General features: G+C 40.8%; 1 protein-coding gene across 5 annotated transcripts in view; it reads left to right on the top strand.

The window, feature by feature from the left end:
• Positions 1-20,590, top strand: part of ACACA (acetyl-CoA carboxylase alpha) — a 338,866-nt gene that overhangs the window by 291,223 nt on the left and 27,053 nt on the right. For all 5 annotated transcript variants that reach the window (XM_033183814.1, XM_033183815.1, XM_033183813.1 and 2 more), the window contains 7 exons: positions 1,245-1,388; positions 1,982-2,102; positions 5,662-5,758; positions 8,828-8,924; positions 9,983-10,118; positions 17,956-18,133; positions 19,751-19,863. In XM_033183814.1, coding sequence (XP_033039705.1) covers positions 1,245-1,388; positions 1,982-2,102; positions 5,662-5,758; positions 8,828-8,924; positions 9,983-10,118; positions 17,956-18,133; positions 19,751-19,863 — 886 coding nt within the window. The remainder of the gene's footprint in view (positions 1-1,244; positions 1,389-1,981; positions 2,103-5,661; positions 5,759-8,827; positions 8,925-9,982; positions 10,119-17,955; positions 18,134-19,750; positions 19,864-20,590) is intronic.

Raw genomic sequence — 20,590 nt, 5'->3', positions numbered from 1 at the left:
TGGGGGTGTTGACCCAGCATGCAGGGGAACCTGTCAAAGCTTCTAACAAGAAGGGCCAAAATGGGAATATGCAGGCAGACTTTGCTGGCTCTTAGTTAGTTACATTCTCCCCAGAGACTGAAAATGAATACAAGTAGGGAAGAAATTTTGTATCGTCGTTATTTTTTAAAGGAGGAGAGGAAAGGAAAAATAAAAGGTAAAATACAGTAAGCACTCTACAACTGTTTAGAGCTCTCAGGGGCTACCTTAGATGACTGGCAATTACTACACACTCAGCAGTTTGCAATAGTCAGTGATCAGGCTGCCCAGCTTCCATCTGCTGGGTCAGAAAACCTCCTTCCCTGAAAGAAATTATTAACCAGTCTTCAAGGAAAAAGAAACCCTACAATTTCCAAGTCCAGGAATATCTTTTCTTCCTCTTTTTTTCTTCTTTAAAGGAAACTTTGTGGTTTCCAACTGCAGGTGCCCTTTGACCTTACAAGGGTTAAACTCCTCCAGGGATAGACAGGGATTGAGGCCCTGAACTCCCTGGAGCCTTGGAAGGGAAGGAGGAGGGGAAGCGTGCTTGAGTATAAATCACAGCCCTGCACCCAGCACACAAAGAAAAGACTTGAAACTCAGGGGTTCATGTATGTAGCATGAGTTGCTTCAGGATTTTGCAAGCTTTAGGGGTTGTGCGTGGAGGCCAGTGTTAGGTTGGTGCAAAAGTAATTGCGGTTTTGCCATTAAATGACAAAAACCACAATTACTTTTGCACCAACCTAATAAAAATCAAATATAAGGAAAAAATAATCGTTTTTAAAAATAAGGAACCTAAGCCCCCAGAGTTGCTGTAACTGAGACTTGTCACTAAATATTGTTGAAAGACAGGCATGTTACCTTTTTGTGTCTATGCACAAAGAGACTTGCACGCGATAAAGTAGCCTATGCCTCTGGGTCTCAGCCTCACCCACCACTGTAGTTTCAGCTGAGGGTGGAAGTATGCTATGCCTATCTGTGGCAGCTGGTGGAGACAAAGGGGCTTGCTGGTTTTAAAATTGCAACCATGAATGTGATCGTTAAAAGTATTTTTTGTTTTCTAAGTTTTCTTTTTAGGAAGAAGATTCAGATAGTCCCTCAGAACAACCCATGGAGACTGGAATCTGTTTTGTGGAGAAAAGAACCCATTTTAGTGCAACTTGTGAAATAGACCATGCCTTTATTTCTATAGAGACAAATGTCTTTTCTCTTGCTCATTTCTCTAGGTCCTCGGGCGGGAAGTGTACACCTCCAATAACCAGCTCGGGGGCATCCAGATCATGCACAACAATGGGGTGACCCACTGCACTGTGTGTGATGACTTTGAAGGGGTTTTCACTGTCCTGCACTGGCTGTCTTACATGCCGAAGGTGAGCCCTTCCTACCCAGCACTGACATGGCCTGCAGAGCCTGTCATTTCCGCCACAGCTCACTGCCTCTGTGTTTAAGGTCTTGTCTTTACGGTGGAGCAATTTTTTTATAAAATATTTCTCCAAAAGCTATTGATTTCTCTTTTCCTTACAGCCATATTTTGCCTTCTACCTTTAAAATGTCTTTGGATTTCATTAGTTGGGCCCCTTTCTAATGTCTTACAGCCATGGAAGCCCTCATGGCCTACCTAAGGCTCAGATCCCAGTATATTAAGGTTCCTCCTCATTGTGGGTTTTCTCCTTTGTAATAGTCATTCATTCCTCAGAGAAGCATCCCAGAAAGCATGGGCACACTGAAATCAAGAGTCAAAACACACCACTTTGTGCCAGCCTCCTAATTGAGACTATTGAACTATACATGTTCCTTGGGGCTTGGCACATAAGTAGGATTCTTCCAGCTGAAGATTGAGACTATTGGGTGTAATTCCATATGTGGGCCCTGCTGTCTTTGTCTATAGCTATTGTTGCTGAGTTGGAGTCTAGGGCTGTCATTCATTGATTGCTGTGCTCTTTCTCTTCCAATCTCCTTTTAGAGCGTGCACAGTTCTGTTCCTCTTCTGAACTCAAAGGATCCTATAGACAGAATCATCGAGTTTGTTCCCACAAAGGCCCCATATGATCCTCGATGGATGCTAGCAGGCCGTCCTCACCCAAGTATGTATATGTCTGAGGACCCCATGGTATCTGACTCTCAAGCTTTTAGCGTTCTTTTCAATCAGTATCCAATTCCTAAACAATCGCATGTGACTAAGAAAACAGAGCTAACTAAGTACCTAGAAATGAGAAAGACCTGAAAACCAACCCTCTGAAGAAAAAGGTGGGAAATCCTTCATGAACAAATGAAAAATAAATAAAATGAGATTTCCCAATCACCCATCGAGTCAAATAGTGCAGTCACTAATACATTTCTTCTGTTTATTCTGTTATTAAAGCCCTTATTACTTAATGGGTTCAAAGACTTTAAAACAGTTCAATATAAGCCATTAAATCATAGAATTATAGGACTAGAATCTTCAGTCATCTAATCCCTATAACCAAAAGAGATTAATCAGTTTCGTTGCGGCAAATGTCTTTGAGACCCTTCAGGGTAGAATAGGACTTCACTCTTCTCAGCAAGCTCTGAGCAGCCACCCTGCAGGTGCCCTTCTTTTCTTATGGTATTGGTAATGGTATTGGTACTTGCTCAGTAATTAATAGAAGGCTACTTTGTAAGCTCATTTATTCATAAAGAGATTGTCCAGAACTTTTGATTACATAGATACATGGAGTGAGAATAAGCCCTGCCTCCAGATATATCTAATCTGTTGCTTTTTTTGGAGCTGATTTTACCTAACTTAGAAACAAAACAGGAAAAAGAATTAACTCTGTGTACATTCTCATCTGTCAGTCCATTTGGCTGTTCTAGCAAACCTCACTTATCAGGAGGTTCTTTTGTGGAGCACCAAACCCCTCTGCTCTATTTTGAAACCATTTTTTCAAACTATGCGAGGAAGCGTTGGTTCTTTTTTGCATGTTTATTGCAACGATTGCAAAGAAAGGCTATATATAAACGTAGAAGAGATTGCAGAAGGTATTTTATTAAGTGTAAAAGTCATTGTGATTTTGCTGAAAGAGAGGTCTTCGTAAGGAAGATCTAATAAACCTTTGTAGGTACCCACTGTAAGCCAGGTGGGACTGTAAAGCACTTCCATATATGTTATCTTATTTGCACTTACAACCTCTCATAGGTAAAGAGAGATAACCATTTTACAAAAATCAGAGAAGTTGAGTGATTCGTACAAGGTCACATAGCTATTACATAGCTATTATATTGTTTTTCTAAATATCTACATTAGGCTTTCTATTGTATAAAAACATGAGAGAAGTGTTTAATTTATAACTTTACCTGTTGTCTTCAGTGCCTTTTCTTGTTAATTTTAATAAAACTAAATAGTTTATCTTACATAGCCTGGAAAATCACCATACTAATCTTTTCCCTGCTGTTCCTTTTTTTTTTTTTTTTTGAGATGGAGTTTCGCTCTTGTCCTCCGGGCTGGAGGACAATGGCGTGATATCAGCTCACTGTAACCTCCGCTTCTACTTACCCCTTCTTTTTGTACTATGATTATGATAAGAACTATGAGCCTAACATTATGTGTCAGTCTTTTTTTTTTTTTTGAGACAGAGTCTCGCTCTGTCATCAGGCTGGAGTGCAGTGGCGCAATATCAGCTCACTGCAACCTCTGCCTCCCAGGTTCAAGTGATTCTCCTGCTTCAGCCTCCCGAGCAGCTAAGACTAAAGGCGTGCGCCACCACGCCCAGCTAATTTTTGTAATTTTAGTAGAGACAGGGTTTCACCATGTTGGCCAAGATGGTCTCCATCTCTTGACCTCACGATCCACCAACCTCCCAAAGTGCTGGGATTATAGGCATAAGCCACCACGCCTGACCACCTGTCAGTCTTAAAATGCAGGACTTTTCTGGGAATGAAGTGAGCCTCTTCACTTCTAGAATTTGGAACAAGACTTAGTGAGTGTTTTCCTGGGAAATACGGGAAGTCATCTTAGCTGGCTTCTAAGGTTCTGCATCGGAACTGGGTAGGATCTACTCTCTGGGGACTGTGAAGCACAACTACAATAGTCAGTGACTCCTCCCACCCCTAGCAGCAGGGTTTTAAACAAAGAAAACATTTCCATCTTGAAGTTACTTCAGTAGTTCCAAATCCCTGTTATTAAAGTAAGAATTAGAAAATGATCCAAGGATATAAAGTTAAAATTCAGTATTCTGATGAACCTAGAAATTTGGTTTAGAACTTTCACCAAAATTTGAGCCCTTCTTTCATGGGTGAACAGAAGTATGTGTGTGTAGGTGGGCATTATCCTGGCCATTATTAATGAGATCCACAGAATAAAATGAAATTTGTGATAAACTAAGTTTTCTGTTTTTTGGATAATATTTTTTCATTGACTCCCTAGTAATTCATCCTGCTGTCTATGTGCAGCTAACACTCGCTCCCAAATCGAGTGACTTCAGATTTTAATTTAGTGGAAGCGTTAAAGAAAGCAGATGATTCTCTGTGATAAGTTAAAGCAGATATCTTCTAGGTGAAAAGTTAAAGTCATTTATTAGAGGAGATAGTGCTGTGATATTCTTCAAACTGACGCCCAACACAAGACCAGAATCTAAACGATCGGCTTTGGGCTCACGGATGGAGAGATAATTTTGAAATGGATGATCACATTTTACACTGGGGCCATAGAGGCAAGGAATGTAGAACACAGTAATTACAAGTTTAGTCTTGATAAAACACTCTCCATCCTGTTTAAGTCAGCAGAGGTTAGCTTGCTCAGATCTCCACTTTTAATTGGTTTTGGACTTGGGTTTTTAGCGGGTGGAGGGCCATGTTCAAATTAGAAGAATCACTAAAACCGTGAGCTGAGAGGGCAAACCAGGAAACAGTTATTTGCAGAAGCTTTTATGGGGCTTTGGTCAAACATTCATACCTGTGGAACAAAAGTTTTTTTCTTAAACTAATATGTTGAAAATTTTGGGTCTTGCCAGTGAAGGAAATTCCATGTGCAAGGAAGATTAATGGCATTAAGTATGTGCATCTTAACCATTGTATTTTTACTACCTGTCAAGAATATGTGGCCCTTTTTTGTAGAAAGATTATACTTTATCAGCTGTTTAATAAAGTAGATAGATCTTGTTGCTTTTGTAGCGGAGAAACTGAGTTCCTATTTTTCCCTCCAAATTTGGATCCTTAGCTGATCATTAATACTTATTGTTTGGTTGTTTTCAGCCTTCAGTTAAAAGAAAGTCAGTGGAATCAAACAAAATTGTAAGGCAAGTTTTAAAATAGAAACAGACATTTTGAAAATGTCTTTAATGACTTGGCTGCCTTTTGACAAATATTTGTAGTGTCTTGAAGAAAGTCAAGTTATTTATTTAAAAGCATGCAAACTCTCTCTGCTAGCTGAACCCTGCCGTTTAACAATAAATGATGCTTTGCTGATAAATTATTCTTTTTATGCAGACTAGCAAATGAAATAGGAGATGATGTCTGAAGGCAAATGAACATTCAGCTGCCTAATGCTTCCATCTATTATAATTTGGTTAAAAACAACAAACTCCCCAAAATAATCCCCCAAACCACCTTAAATCCGTCAGTTCCAGTGCATTGTCAATGGATTCACTGTCCTTATTCTCTGTTTTCTTTCTTTCCCTTCTCTAGCCCAAAAAGGTCAATGGTTGAGTGGCTTTTTTGACTATGGATCTTTCTCAGAGATTATGCAGCCCTGGGCACAGACTGTGGTGGTTGGTAGAGCCAGGTAAGAGCTCTTTTGTTTTGGCAGCTCTTTTTCCTCCCAATTAAAAATAAGAAAGAGCCATGGCTATGTAGATATATACCAGTAATGTATCTTTGTCTGAACTGTCTAAGAATATTGGATTATAGCCATGCCCAAGGCAGAATAATTGGAGTGCTGGTTCTCAGTTGCCATTTTGTGTGTCACTCTAATGATGCATTTAATCTGAAGGCTAATTTTGACATTTCCTTTTTATAATGTTTCAGGAAAAACACTTTAGGAGCCGTAAAGCCCAACTACAATAGCCAGAGCCCACCAATGATCTTCCCTCTCCCAAAGACAATTTTCTTTCAGGAATAGGTGACAAGTGATTCAGAGACTCATCTGCTTTTCTGTGTAACTGGAAAGAGGCTCTTCATGGCACCGAGATTATTTAAGTGACAAATGTACTATTTTAGATTATAATCAGATTTTGAATTGCCAAAAAAAAAAAAAAGAAGTTTACCTGAAACAGGAGTAAAATAAGCTGAAATAGGTTGCCAGAATACCTATATTTTTCAAGTGGGAAATTGAAGTTTCTATTAAATTTTAATACCCACTCTAAGAAGTGCTTCACTCAACAGCAAGCTCTGCGCAAAATAATCTGTAGCGCTTGCTATAACGAGCCATAACGAGCACCTGCCACGACTGATCTTAATCTACTTCTGCACTGCAGAGACATGCTGCTGAGGGACCGCATCTGGAGCTCACCTTCCTCTGGGGGCAATCCGTTTTTCTTATCTTGGTGAAAAGTGGCACCTGCTCAAGATTCTCAAACATGCCACATTGGGTTGAGATTTAGATTCTAGCCTTGAAAATAATTCTAGGCTCTGTGGTTCTCTCAGTACAGCAGGTCAGCACGCCTCCATGCTGCCTGTGACAAGAAGCCATCAGAGGGCAAATCCCACAGACAGGGTCTTCCTCTGTGACTCTCAATAGGATTCTGGCCTGGAGTCAGCTCAGACTGAATGTCCCAGAGCCTACCTGTCTGTTTTCTTTAAAGTCTCAAGTCTTTTATCTCACCCCAGGCTTCTCAGTCCCAGTGAGAAGTATTCTCTGTGCCTGGTAAAATTCCCACTGGGGAGCTGGAAGTAGGAGATGCACTGGAGCGAGAACCCTGATACTCAGCTCCTGTATCAGCTTGTTAGATTCCTCGTGGCACACTAAGACCAACTTTTTTGAGATTTGTCTCATCTATTCTGCTTCAATTTTCCTGTCTGTGAAAAAAACATGACAGATTTTAAGTCTCAGAAAGCCAAACCTTTGTTAAGCTCTTTAAGATCCTCCCATGGGAAATAAGAGAATAATACTTTATACTTATGATTAGAAGAATAGGGACTGCTTTGCGACCAAGATCAGTCAAGCTTGGCTTTGGTTAGCTCTGCCATTGTTTATTGCAGCACTCACTCTTGACTTCCTCCTTTCTTTCCATCTGACGAGTTCTGGGCTTCTTACTCCAAACACATACACACGCTCACAAGTATATAAAACACAAATGAAGCTCTAGCTTCTTTCAAAAGCAGTGGCATTTCAAGAAATAAATATAAATGTATTCTTCTGGGATTGTTACTGTAAGTGCTGCCAAAACTCATCTTTGGTATGTATGTTTGGAATATGTGTGCTATTGGCTGTAAATTGTCTTTTATTATTCCATGGCACCTTGTCCAGGGACACACTATAAAACAAGATGTAGCATCTTCATGTGCTAGCCTGATAAAATTTATATGAAGTATAATAGAAAACAGAAGTTGTTCTGAGCTGTTTTCAAGTTCAATAAATAACTATAATACTCGGATAAAGATGTTCTTTATTAGGTCACATGGGCCCTAATATATAAGTTATAAGTTACCGATTTAGGGTGGCTTTTGCAATTACAAGTTTCCAGTTGGATTATTAATCATTGTGAACAGAAATATTTCTAAACCCTCCTGTGTACCTCCTGCTCATTGTCTGGTTGTCTAGAGGGCTTTTGATTCTGATTCAGTGCAGGCAAGTGACAAGGGGGTGGGTGGTCTCCACTCAGGCCCTTGTCAGGCCTCTTGTGATGACAGGAATCCATTTTCACTAGCCAATTTAACAACCAAAGGCCATCCATCATGGAAAAGTTTGTTATGGAGATGCTGTGGGGAATGAGAGACTATAACCCATCCCAGCCCCAACTCCAAGGAATGCAACAGTGAGAATGAAGACTGAATCACATTTTCCAGAGTAAAGATTCACCCTATACTTTGTTTTGCTCTCTGATTTTTCCTAAAAAATCTTTATGAGGACCAAATTGGGAGGTCACAGTGGAGTATAAGGTGCAGAGGCTTTGAGCTCCTAAACAGTTTTTTAAATTAACATAGCCTTGAGATTAAATGTATACTTCTAATATAGATTTCACCAGGATTACTACTAAAAATTATCCTCGTCCCATTGGTCTTTTCCAAGAAAGGAGAAAGTTAAGGGCTTGTTGATCCACTTCTCTACTCTTGGCGTGTATTTTTCATCATTCTCATAACATGCCTACATATCCCTAACCACACACCCAATAGTAAGACCTATTGTACCCTCAAATCTTATCTGGAACCACATTATTAATATTCCATAGAAAATTACAACTCCATTTCAGCAAGGTCAGCCCTCATTAAAAGTTACTGAAAGTCTCAGATTCCTACTGCCTTTCAGACCATTTCCTACCATCTTCACCAAGGAGATGCTCTAGAGTGAACTGAGAAGTTTCATTTGGCAGCTACAGAGGTAGGGATGCATATATATGCTAGACTGTTGAGTCTAAATGCAGAGGTTCCCCTAGAACAGCCCTTGCTTTGAATTGATCTTGTGTTGGGACATTTCCGAATAGAAGTGATTCTGAGGGTGGTTTCCCACCATATTTAGAGAGTAAATATCAAATCCATAGCATCTCACATTTAACTCGTAGAAGAATCAGATTCCCCCTGCTCTCTGTGTTTGTTTCTAGTTTTTTCCCCAATGTCTTGATGTGGAATTGGAAAACAAATGGCTAGCTATAATGGTGACATACATTGGGTTCTTATGTGGCTCATTTTTTATCAGGCTAGGAGGAATACCTGTGGGAGTTGTTGCTGTAGAAACCCGAACAGTAGAGCTAAGTATCCCAGCTGATCCAGCAAACTTGGATTCTGAAGCCAAGGTAGGCCGGTCAAGTACACTGTGAGCCTGTGCTTGGAGGGCTTTTCTTTTCACAGTGCCTGTGGATACATCGGGAGCATTGCAAACCATCAGTTTTAGAGGGAAGGGCATCGGCAGCCTTGAATGATTTTAGAACATCATGTGCTTACTTTTAAGATGAGTCTAGATGGACTAGAAGCTAAATTCTGCCTCAAAAATTAAATAAGTCTTTACAGTAGTCTTCTTGATGCTAGAAAACAGTATACTTTTGTTGGGGAAGACGGTCTTCCAGAAAGGCAGCTGAGATAATAATGAAGGCTCTTTGGTCCCCGATTCTTTGAGTATACACATGGAAGAGCTACAACGAGTTAATGGTGAAGTCTGCCCTAATGCAAAGCGTGAACACCACAGCCTTTTTTTGTTTTTGTTTTTGTTTTTGAGACATGGTTCATGGCCCAGGCTGGAGTGCAGTGGTGTGATTTTGACTCACTGCAGCCTCGACCTCCTGTGCTCAAGGGATCCTCCCACCTCGGCCTCCCAAAGTGTTGGGATGAGCCACTGTGCCTGGTCCCATTTTTTTTTTTTTAAAGGATGGATTATATTTTCACATCCTGACACCATTCAGAAAGTGAGGGGTCAGGGAGGCCAGGGAGGAGGCTATTCAGCAGTGTGACATCAAGTGTCTATTGATTAGCTACAGTACAGGAAAATGCTATACTAAGCACAAAGGTGAAAGGACTGGGAGACTATGTACAATTGACTTGCTTTAATGAGTAGCACAATGGGGCCATTTTAAGTAGCTTTTGAGAAACCTAGAACAAGCATCCTTAGGACTGCATTCTTCCCTTTTGACTACAGAGTTGTTATAATCAGGACTTAAAAAGAATAGTATTTGACAAGGTCAAAGATCCAGGATCCTTTCTTCTTTTTTACTCCAAACATGATGATCTGATGAACAGTAGTTTTTGTTGGTCTGATTTTTAGTTTTCAGTTTTAAATAAGTAAAATCTTGTTCACCTTGGAGAGATTTACCCCTGGAGCCGTGTTGTTAATTGTGTCTTCTTTGACTTTTCCCAATAGATAATCCAGCAGGCTGGCCAGGTTTGGTTCCCAGATTCTGCGTTTAAGACGTATCAGGCCATCAAGGACTTCAACCGGGAAGGGCTGCCTCTGATGGTCTTTGCCAACTGGAGAGGCTTCTCTGGTGGAATGAAAGGTGACTGGCCTGCCTGTGGGCTGGAGGGGCGTCACTGATTACTGGGCACTCTGCGGCAGAGGGAGTGTGTAGGTTCAGCGGAATCTGTGGGTGTCCTAATAGCCTAGGCTTTTTGGGGATTCTGCCCTCTCTGAGACATCTTTTGAGTTGCAACTTGAATGGAAAAAAGTACACTTTATAATTCCATACACAATTTCAGAATAATCTACTACTAGTGTTATTGAGGTGACCTACTGTTGTGGATTTAGCTCTCATGGGTGGATGCTGGACCATTCTGATCGTGCTGGGGAAATATGATACTGAAATTAGCATTTACTGGAAGAAAATGAACAAATTCAGTACCAGAGGCTGTTCTTTGTGGCACTCTGCGGCAGAGGGAGTGTGTAGGTTCGGCGGAGTCTGTGGGTGTCCTAATAGCCTAGGCTTTTTGGGGATTCTGTCCTCTCTGAGACATCTTTTGAGTTGCAACTTGAATGGAAAAAAGTACATTTTATAATTTATAATTCCATACAGAATTTCAGAATAATCTACTGCTAGTGTTACTGAGGTGACCTACTGTTGTGGATTTAGCCCTGGTACTGAATTTGAAAGTGAACAAATTCAGTACCGGAGGCTGTTCTTTGTGGCAATTTGTGCTGTTGTATTATTATCTAACAACAGCCCTGAGCCTGTGGCTCCAGCATATTAGACCATTATTATAAAGGCTCTACTCCATGCTATGGGAATTGCTAAGTAATTAGGCAGCCAGTATCACCATTTATAGAGAATCCTTAATGTGTAGAGCAACTGTGGACACTACAGGGAGAGCCCAAGGAAACACCACCTCTTACAGTAGTGAAGCTCTCTCTCTCGTGGCCAGAGAATTCATGGCCATGCTAAGCCAGAGACTACATACCTGGAGGGCATGAGAGTATGCTAAGTAAATTCCATCTGTTTTGGGGAGAATTTGGGGTTCTAAAGCAATAGGATAGGGCCAGGCATGGTGGATCACCTGAGGTCAGGAGTTCGAGACCAGCCTGTCCAACATAGTGAAACCCTGTCTCTACTAAAAATACAAAATTAGCCAGTTGTGGTGGTGCATGCCTATAATCCCAGCTACTTGGGAGGCTGAGGCAGGAGAATCACTTGAACCCGGGAGGTGGAGGTTGCAGTGAGCCGAGATTGCACCACTGCGCTCCAGCCTGGGCAACAGAAGAAGACTCCATCTCACAGAAAAGAAAAGAAAAGAAAATGCTTAGGGACATACAAAATGTGAAACAAGGAACTCTCAATAGGGCACTTAAAAATAGCTTAGGGTAGAAGCACCCCCAGCCTGTGAGGGAGGAAAAGCCTGGGGAAACTACCAGATGGTCAGTTTTGTGGCAAGAGGGATTCGAAATTTTTGCCGACAATTTTTCCTTACTTGTCTAGGAAGAGCCCTGTATGGCCAGGCCTTCTTGGCAAAATGCAGACTAGGTTGATTTTGTGTGTGTGTGTGTGTGTGTGTGTGTGTGTGTTTGGTGTTTTTTGTTTTTTTGTTTTTTTTTTTTTGGTTGAAAAGTTTACCTTTGCCTATATTTGCTGGAGAACTACCATATTTTATACTTTTCTTGGGGGAGACTTGGACTATACATCCAAATTAATGATTGTATATATTTTTTAGATTGTCAAGGTGAATTATTTTTTGACCAAGATAATAAATTAGCAGAAATACCATGAGAAATTGAGAGTATACGGTTAAGTCAATCCTACACATTTTTATTGAGTTCTGTGTGTTAGGAAAGATGCCAGCCACTTCAGAGAACAAAAATAAGTCAAAATAAGTCAGAAACAGACATTGCCTCACAGAGACAAGAAAAATGTCTTGAGCAAAATGATAAAGCCATAGTGTATAAACAAAATACCAGGATGTTCAAAAGAAGATGGTAGCTGTATAACAAAGGGTAGGGGGACCTGAAACCCCCTCACTCATATATATGAGGTTCATTCAGCATTAGATTTCACTTGATCCCACATTCCTTGGCTCTAGTATTTTTGTCGAGACCTGGGAGAGAATGCTATGCTATTACTCCTTACTTATCTCTTTGTGGGGGGCCCATTGAGAATGTACTCTTTCTGACATTACTTTGGAGTGTCACCCTGGATATTTTATCCTAACTGAAGTTCAGAGTTCAAAAGTTTCCAATGTAGCAGTTCTAGGAAAAGCTTCAATTCTGCTACGTATTTTGGCTAAGGCCCAGATTGGCTGCCACGCTGTAACAATAAGAACAACAACAATTAAGGTTCATTGAGCTCTTTTCACCAGAAACTTGTGCTAACAATTTTACATGTATTATCTTACATAATCATCACAACAAGCTCCTCTAAGGGGTAGGTTATATTGTTATCCACATTTTACATAAATTAGGTTTTATGTAAATTAGGTTAAGTAAATTTCCCAAGCGCATTCAGCTAAAAAATGGCAGAGTTGGGAAAGGAAGGTGGATCTGTCTGACTCCCTGTAACACAGTTGGCTGATTTTAGAGCCTAAGACCAGAACTAGATCTACTAGAATATCCCTATAACAGAGTGTCAAGGTTCCTGAAAAAGTTATTATCCCACCTACTTCCCCTCTACTTTGGGGATGTCCTTGGTTATTGTGAAAAGAAATTTCAAGAGCTCAGAAATGAGTTCATTTTTTATTGTGGTAAAATATACATAATATTTATCATTTTAATTATTTGTAAGTGTACAATTCAGTGGCATTAAATACATTCACAGTGTTGTGTAACTATCAAAACTTTTCATCATCCTCAACATAAACTCTATACCCCTTACACAGTAAGTACCCATTCCTTTCTCCCTGCTGCCCTTGGTCTGAAAATGAGTTTTTGGCCTGATACATAGACCAGGGCAAGTTCTGTCTTCTTAATTTTGGTGCTGATGCATCCTTTTACACCTCGCATAAGACAAATAAGATTTAGGGAAGACAGAGATCCCTGTGAAGGTAGGAGAGGGAGGAACAGTGACTTTCATATTTACATACAGGTCAGGGTGTTGCCTACGTATTATCTCATGTAAAGGGACCTAAACTGAGGGCCTCTTGTCATTCTTCACATCCCTTGGGGAGATGTTTGCAGTTTTGGTTTCAATACTGACTGGGGATTATGCAGGGAGGGAAAATAAACAATTATGCCATCCCTCAGTGCACACAAACACACAGCCAGGAGCTGACTGCACTGTGGGTAAAATGACTCCAAAATTGTGTGTAATGAGTAGGAAAAGATTAGAGACAGCTCTTGCTATGCTGAAAATTGACATTAGTGGAGGGGGAAAAAAAAAAACTCTTTACTAGTCGGCCTAGGAGGTCTAATTCGAGCAGTAAAAATATAAATAAATAAATAAAAGCATGTCAAGATGGTATTGGTGCTTTTTTTCCAATGAGCTCTATCTGGCCGGAAGGCTATTCAGCATAATGCAAAATTAAATTATAAAAACTGGCTGAATATTTAGATGGAAGAGCCATTTGGAAGCAGTTTATTTAGACGAACCGGCAATGACCCACAACAGGGAGACATCAAGCGTGAAATTTACTAGAAATTAGCACCAGGGTCCCAGCCTCAGCATGAATGGCTTGATAGGATGCAAATCCCAGTGATATTAAGCTGCCTCACTGCTGGTGCTACAGGGTCACTCTCAGTTGGCTTTTCATGTTATACTTATTATTTTTTCCAGGACAGGTTATAAATAACAATAAAAAAAATTTATTGAAAACTTTAACTGGAATGAAAGTCTATTTTAAAGTCTCTGATTACTTGGATGTTGAAATACAGTGTCAGCCGATCATAATGAACTACGGAGAGACATTATGTATATGTAGCTTGTGTATGGCTAATGTTTACCTTCAGTTTCTAACAGATAATCTTGCCCAAGCCAATAAGATCTGTTTCATTTTCAAGAGTGTGGGACACTGTGGAAACACTCTGCCACCCTGTTCCCTTGTTTGATACACATGGTTGCCACAGTTTATCCATGTTTATAACAATAAAAGCCCTAGGCAGGGTTGGTGCCTAGGTGCTGAGAGTACACTGCAAAGGTTGTGTGTGATCACCATTCATGCAGATGTGCTTGGCCCAGCATGCTAGAAAACTCCAAGCTCCCGCCTCTCCAGTGAAGAACCTATCAGTATTTTCCATTCCCAGTTGCGTTTCTCAGGGCCTGAGAATTGACAGCATATGCATAGCTTTAAAATTCTGTAGACTGATTTCTAACCTAAACCCTTGGGGGATCACCCCTCCCCTGCTGCTCTTGGCTGTGCTTTTGCTCTGTCTCTTAAATATGAAGGGATTTCAGACAATTGTGTGTCAGATTGTTGCCAAGTGTTTCAACCTGCCTTTCAAAATATGTGGTTTGGGGCAGCTGCAGTTAGTCTGAGCATGTTGATTACAGAGTTTATTTGTGTGTTTGTTGATATTTTAATAGCCTGCTTTTTGGGTGTTTTGATGGTTGGGCTGTGGGTCTGTAGGTGTTCCAAGTTAGATGGAGGCAATATATTAGTCCCAAACATGTGAGCTTTAACAAACCCCGATGCTCCTTTCCTACTCACAGTCTTGGGGCCGAAAAATATTTGTTTGGCAGTCAGATCCAAGCCTCACACAGGCTGGTAGTGTTATCAGTATAGTTTTGAACGTTTCTGAACACAGGAAATCCAGCAACCGTTGGGAATATTCAATCGTGTATTCAAGTCTCTTTTTCTGGTTTTATTTTACTCATATTAGATGTTGGAAAGCAGAGTACTTTCCAACAGTCTCATGCTGTCTCTCCTAGCAGTAAGAATGAAGTAGTAGAGGCTGGGCACAGTGGCTCACACCTGTAATCCCAACACTTTGGAAGGCCAAGGTGGGTGGATGGCTTGAGCTCAGCGAGACCAATCTGGGCAACATGGTGAAACCCCGTCTCTACAAAAAATACAAAAATTAGATGCGCATGGTGGCACACACATGTAGTCTTAGCTACTTGGGGTGCTGATGGAGGAGGGTCGTCTGAACCCAGGAGGCAGAGGTTGCAGTGAGCTGAGGTTGTGCCACTGCACTCCAGCCTGGGCAACACAGCGAGACCCTGGCACCCTGCTCCCCACCTCAAAAAAAAAAAAAAAAAAAGAATGAAGTAGTAGAATGTGGACATTAGGGGCAACAAGATCTAGATTTGAGTCTTATCTCCACCACTCACTCTTATTTAACTAAGCCTCAGTTTACTCACCTGCAACTTGGATATATAAATAAGATGATGTTCTGATGATTAAATGATTTATATGTGTGCATATATAATCATGTTCCCTGGTACGCAGTAAGCTAGCCATGATAATGACAAAAAGGAGCCCACATCCATTTCATAAAAGTAAAAATCGCACATACACACTCATCTTCATTCGAAACTGTTTGCATATACCAAAAATCTAGTATTTTTTAAAACAGATGAATGAAAATGCATTTTAAATAAAGTCTCCCCCTTCTTTCTGGGATGTCAATCTGTTAATTATAATACAGAGATAGATTTTGTTATTGCTAAGTCTTTAACAAGAAGAAGTGAGTAAAAGAGCTGGAAACTTTGTCTTCACTTACCTCTAACTTTTTTTCTTTTTCAGGTAAAATGACTTTTTGTGCTGTCTTTTATTGCTTTATTTTCTCCTTTTATCTATACCTTCCATTTCCTCTCTTTGCATGATATCGTTGAGGGACACTCTTTTCTGTTACTTGTTCTGAGACTGTACTCTTGGCAGCACTGAAAAATGTACTGCTAATTACACAATTATTTTATTATGTAGCACTGTTTGAAATATCCACTAAAGAATTAATTTAGTTAAAATAATTTGAACCGAGCAATTATTTTCATAACCACAGAATTAGCGTAAAGCGCTTAAAGTCCTTTATTCCCTGCTCTTCATACAGCAGTTGTGTAATTAGCAGTAAATTTTTTTGGTCTTAGCTTTTCTCCCAAAGGAATAAATGTCTTCACTCTGATCATATACATGGAGTATATAATCATACACATTCCACATAGAATAGGGAGTGTTTTCTGGGGCAACTTGGAATTTCTGAAGTATTCACAGACACACCAGGTTGGGCAGTGGAGCATATGCCTCGCAGTGAACTATGCTCACTGATGGTTTGTATATTAAGCCATTTTTACTTTGGAGAAGGTGGCAGTTTAATTTGCCAGTAACTACAATGAAAGCAATTTCTATTTGGTTTGCTCTTAACTTCCTGAAAAATGCTTCTTTGCCTTGGATTCCCAGAATTGATTTATTCCAAATTGAGATCCTCTCCTTGATAAGAAAGTTTGAACTTAGTTGAACCTGTTATTTGGTATTTAGAAAGGATCCATTGTGGCTTCACTGAAGTGCTCATTAAACATCTGGACTCATAAACCTAAAACTTTAGCAATGGACTTCAATGAGCTGGGAAATGGGAAGTCCGTAAAAAGTTGGGAAATAAATAACTGATCCAGTTTTCCAGGGACTCACTTTATGTATACATCATGGGTCCTTTTCTTCAGGCTGCTCCTGGCTTTGGAGGGATTACAAAATGTACTCTTTTTTTTGTTAAGGCAGGGTCTCGCTCTGTTACCCAGACTGGAGTACAGCAGCATGATCACAGCTCACTGCGGGTCTCGGCCTCCTAGGCTCAAGTGATCCTGCCACCTCACCCTCTGGGGTTGCTGCGGGGACTATGGGAATGTGCCACCATGTTTTGCTAATTTTTTTTTATTTTTTGTAGAGATAGGGTCTCTCTCTGTTGGTCTTGAACTCCTGGGCTCAAGCGGTCCTCCCACCTCAGTCTCCCAAAGAGCTGTGATTATAGGTGTGAGCTACCATGCCCAGTCTACAAAACGTACTATTTAGCAGAATGAAGAGGTGGCTCTTCTCTTGTTTTTTGTTTATTTTGTTTTATGTTGTTTTTGAGACAGAGTCTTGTTCTGTCACCCATGCTAAAGTGCAGTGGCAAGATCATGGCACTCCCTGCAGCCTCGACCTCTTAGGCTCAAGTGATCCTCCCACCTCAGCCAAGTAACTGGGACTGCAGGCATGTACCATCATGCCCAGCTAATTTTTTATTATTTGTAGAGATGGGTTCTCACTATGTTGCCCTGGTTGGGTCTCTTCTTTTCATGTGGCTGTGTAGTATTTCCTAAATATTTTTTTAAAATTTTCTGTCATTGATACCCTATAAAAATGCAACTGTTAAAGAATTTGTTTTTCTTTCTCATTATATTATTTCCAGAGTATATAATTAATTTTTTCAGCATTCATTCATTCAGCAGATATTTGTTGAGCACTAACTATGTTCAGGCACTGGGCAGGGCTATTGGGATACCAAGATGAAAAATAGTTTTTGAAGATAAAATTTTTAAAGGATCAATTTCCATTAGCTGCACATTTGAAGAGCTCATCCTATGCTAAGCCTCATGAAAAGAACTGAAAAGAGGTAGAATAGTTCCTTCCTTTAGAAAACTTAATGTAGTGGGAGAGCACATATTGACATGAAAAATACTCAACATTTGTAGAGCAAATGTGAATTAATGTGGTGAAACCTGAGTACAGAAATTCAGAGAGGATATGAAATGGAAAGGCAATCTGGAAGACTTACACACTGTATCTTGTGAAAGACAATGCATCTCTCTGTTGCTGTCTTGAGATTTTGAAGATCCTCTGGAGTCTTGAATGGGATACAGGTCGACACTCACTTTAGTCTTTAGGGTGACCAAACAGGAGGCATAGTATGAGGAGGCTATTCGTGGCCAGAGGTCCTGAACAGTGTTTAAAAGTACTGCTTTGAGGAAGAGAAATTTCATGATTTCTAATTTGTCTCATTCTCCGTAGATATGTACGACCAAGTGCTGAAGTTTGGTGCTTACATTGTGGACGGCTTGAGGGAGTGCTCCCAGCCTGTGCTGGTTTACATTCCTCCCCAGGCTGAGCTGCGGGGCGGCTCCTGGGTAGTGATTGACTCCTCCATCAATCCCCGGCACATGGAGATGTATGCTGACCGAGAAAGCAGGTAGCGTGCCTTCCGTATTTCCATTCACTGTAGCTTTAGGGACGCTGTAGCTGTTGGTTTCCTCCTGGAGAATGTTGTAGCCATGGCATTACAGCACCACATCCTGTGATTCCAAACCAAAGCTTTTTCCTTCCATTAGAGTCCAAGTCCTCACTCTAGCATTTTAGGAAGCTGAAGACCATGGTGTTTGTAGCACCCAAAAAAACTGCAAGGGAGAACCTCAGGCTTGTTGGGAGGCAGTACCTGAAACTGCTTAAATAAAACAGATCTAATCTGGCATCCTTTCACAGTCTGTTCTCAGCTTTCCTAAGTAAACTTCAAAACATATTTCTTTGACATTTTCCTAGCAAATTCCTACCTCCAGTCGTTTTAGTGGACCGCTCGCTTCTCTCTTGTCCCCCCAAATTCAGCCTTCTTTGTCAAAGGCTGCTTAGGAAACTAGCCGGGCGCGGTGGCGGGCGCCTGTAGTCCCAGCTACTCGGGAGGCTGAGGCAGGAGAATGGCGTGAACCCGGGAGGCAGAGCTTGCAGTGAGCTGAGATCCGGCCACTGCACTCCAGCCTGGGCGACAGAGCGAGACTCCGTCTCAAAAAAAAAAAAAAAAAAGGCTGCTTAGGAGAGTCCAGTAGTTTCACTGTCAAATCTCTAGGCTAAGAGGCTTATTATTTACATTCTGTACTTAGGGGTTTATTATTTTTTAAGTCCTAAACTCATCTGATACCAGATCAGAGACAATTCTACAGACTTTGGAATCAGACTGTCTGGTTTCAAATCCAGTTCTGCCTCTTGTTATATTTGGACCAGTCTCATAACTTCCTAAACCATAGTTTTCTCATCTGTAAAATGGGAATAATCACAGAACCTTACTACATATTAGATGGAGACTGGGCATAGGATTGTTGTAAGGATTTATATGTAAGTGATTAGAACAGTGCCATGTACATAGTAAACATTAGCTATATTTTTTTAAACTAGAAAGCTGTGGGGTTTTTTTAAAAAAGATGTTTAGGGCAAAGTTTCTGGGGATTGAACATCATTAGTATGCACTAAAAGTAACCCTGAGACCTTTGACTCTGCTCATTTCCATATCACTGGGCAGAACGTTTTACCTCCTACTTGGCCTGGCTTAGTGTGTCTGATCAGTGTCCTACAAGCAGACTGACAGCTGTGGTATAGGTGAGATAGATAGATAGATAGATAGATAGATAGTATTGATGAAGCATTGCCCTTCATAGCACTGTACATCCTACATGATGGAGGTGATTCCCCTGTCACTGTGCCTACAGCATTTTTTTTTCCCCATGGAAAATAATGTGATTCCTGTTACTCTTACCAGCTATAGGTGGTGGAATCTGTATTCTTCTCCCTTTGAAATGGAAGTTGACTGGTGTGGTAATGAGAATTACTTTAAATGCTTTTTGCCAGGCCTTTCTCATACCTCACTTAGACACTTCTCTGGTGCCTACTGTTCTCCCTGGGGAGATGTCTGTTAACCATAGGTGGGCAAAACCATAATGAAGCTATTTCTTGGTCCACAAATTGTAACTGGCCTCATTCTGTTGTCTCCTTCCTTTAAAGTACCTCTATTTCTTTTTTGTTTTCTTTCTTTCTGATCCAGGGGATCTGTTCTGGAGCCAGAAGGGACAGTAGAAATCAAATTTCGCAGAAAGGATCTGGTGAAAACCATGCGTCGGGTGGACCCAGTCTACATCCACTTGGCTGAGCGATTGGGTATGTCTGCTTGTCCTCCTGGCAAATCAATGAGCCATTCAGCTGATTTGTAATGAGTACATTCATAGGCCAGGGGAGGAGGCACTGAAGCATTTGATCCAATTCATGATAATCTTTATTTACTGTCCTCTATATGGTAAAAACCCTGGTAGAATGAAATAGTGTGTATAATAGGGAAAGTGAGCCCTAAAAAAGCAAAAGTCACCTGATTTTTTTCCCTGATATTTCCTTAGAGTGCAGAAAGCCCGTCTTTCTAAGATGTCCTTGTAGAGAATGAGTAGCTAGAGTTGCTGCTGGGGGCAGGCCTCACCAGACAGAGAATATGCTAGATCTAAATATGTCCTGTTTCTACTTGTTTCTTTGGACAGCTCACTTCATTTCTGAGAGATGGGATAGAAAAGCAGGAGTCTTTACCCAGGCGGTGTCCAGGGGTCATCCTGAGCTAGAGAAATAGAAGTAAAGATTGCGCACTGTGTGCTTCCAAATAGTAACTGCAGCCAGAATAGCCCTGAGAGCAGGCGTGCTTAATGCTTCCAGCCATTACTCTCTTGCTCATTTGTTTTCAGAGCTTTTGGAAGCCACTTGCGATTTGAACATGGGACTAAACCATGGGAGTCCTGTGTTGAGTCCAGAGTCTAAATGAGTTTCAGATTCTTTTAAAACACTGATTTTCTGCCCAGGTCTCCCATTGAGCCGCTTGCTATGTTAGTAAAGATAATTGCTCGAG

The sequence above is a fragment of the Trachypithecus francoisi genome, unplaced genomic scaffold, assembly GCF_009764315.1.
Source record: "Trachypithecus francoisi isolate TF-2019V2 unplaced genomic scaffold, Tfra_2.0 Lachesis_group20, whole genome shotgun sequence".
NCBI classification, from domain to species: domain Eukaryota; kingdom Metazoa; phylum Chordata; class Mammalia; order Primates; family Cercopithecidae; genus Trachypithecus; species Trachypithecus francoisi.
This window is presented reverse-complemented; position numbering and strand designations above follow the sequence as displayed.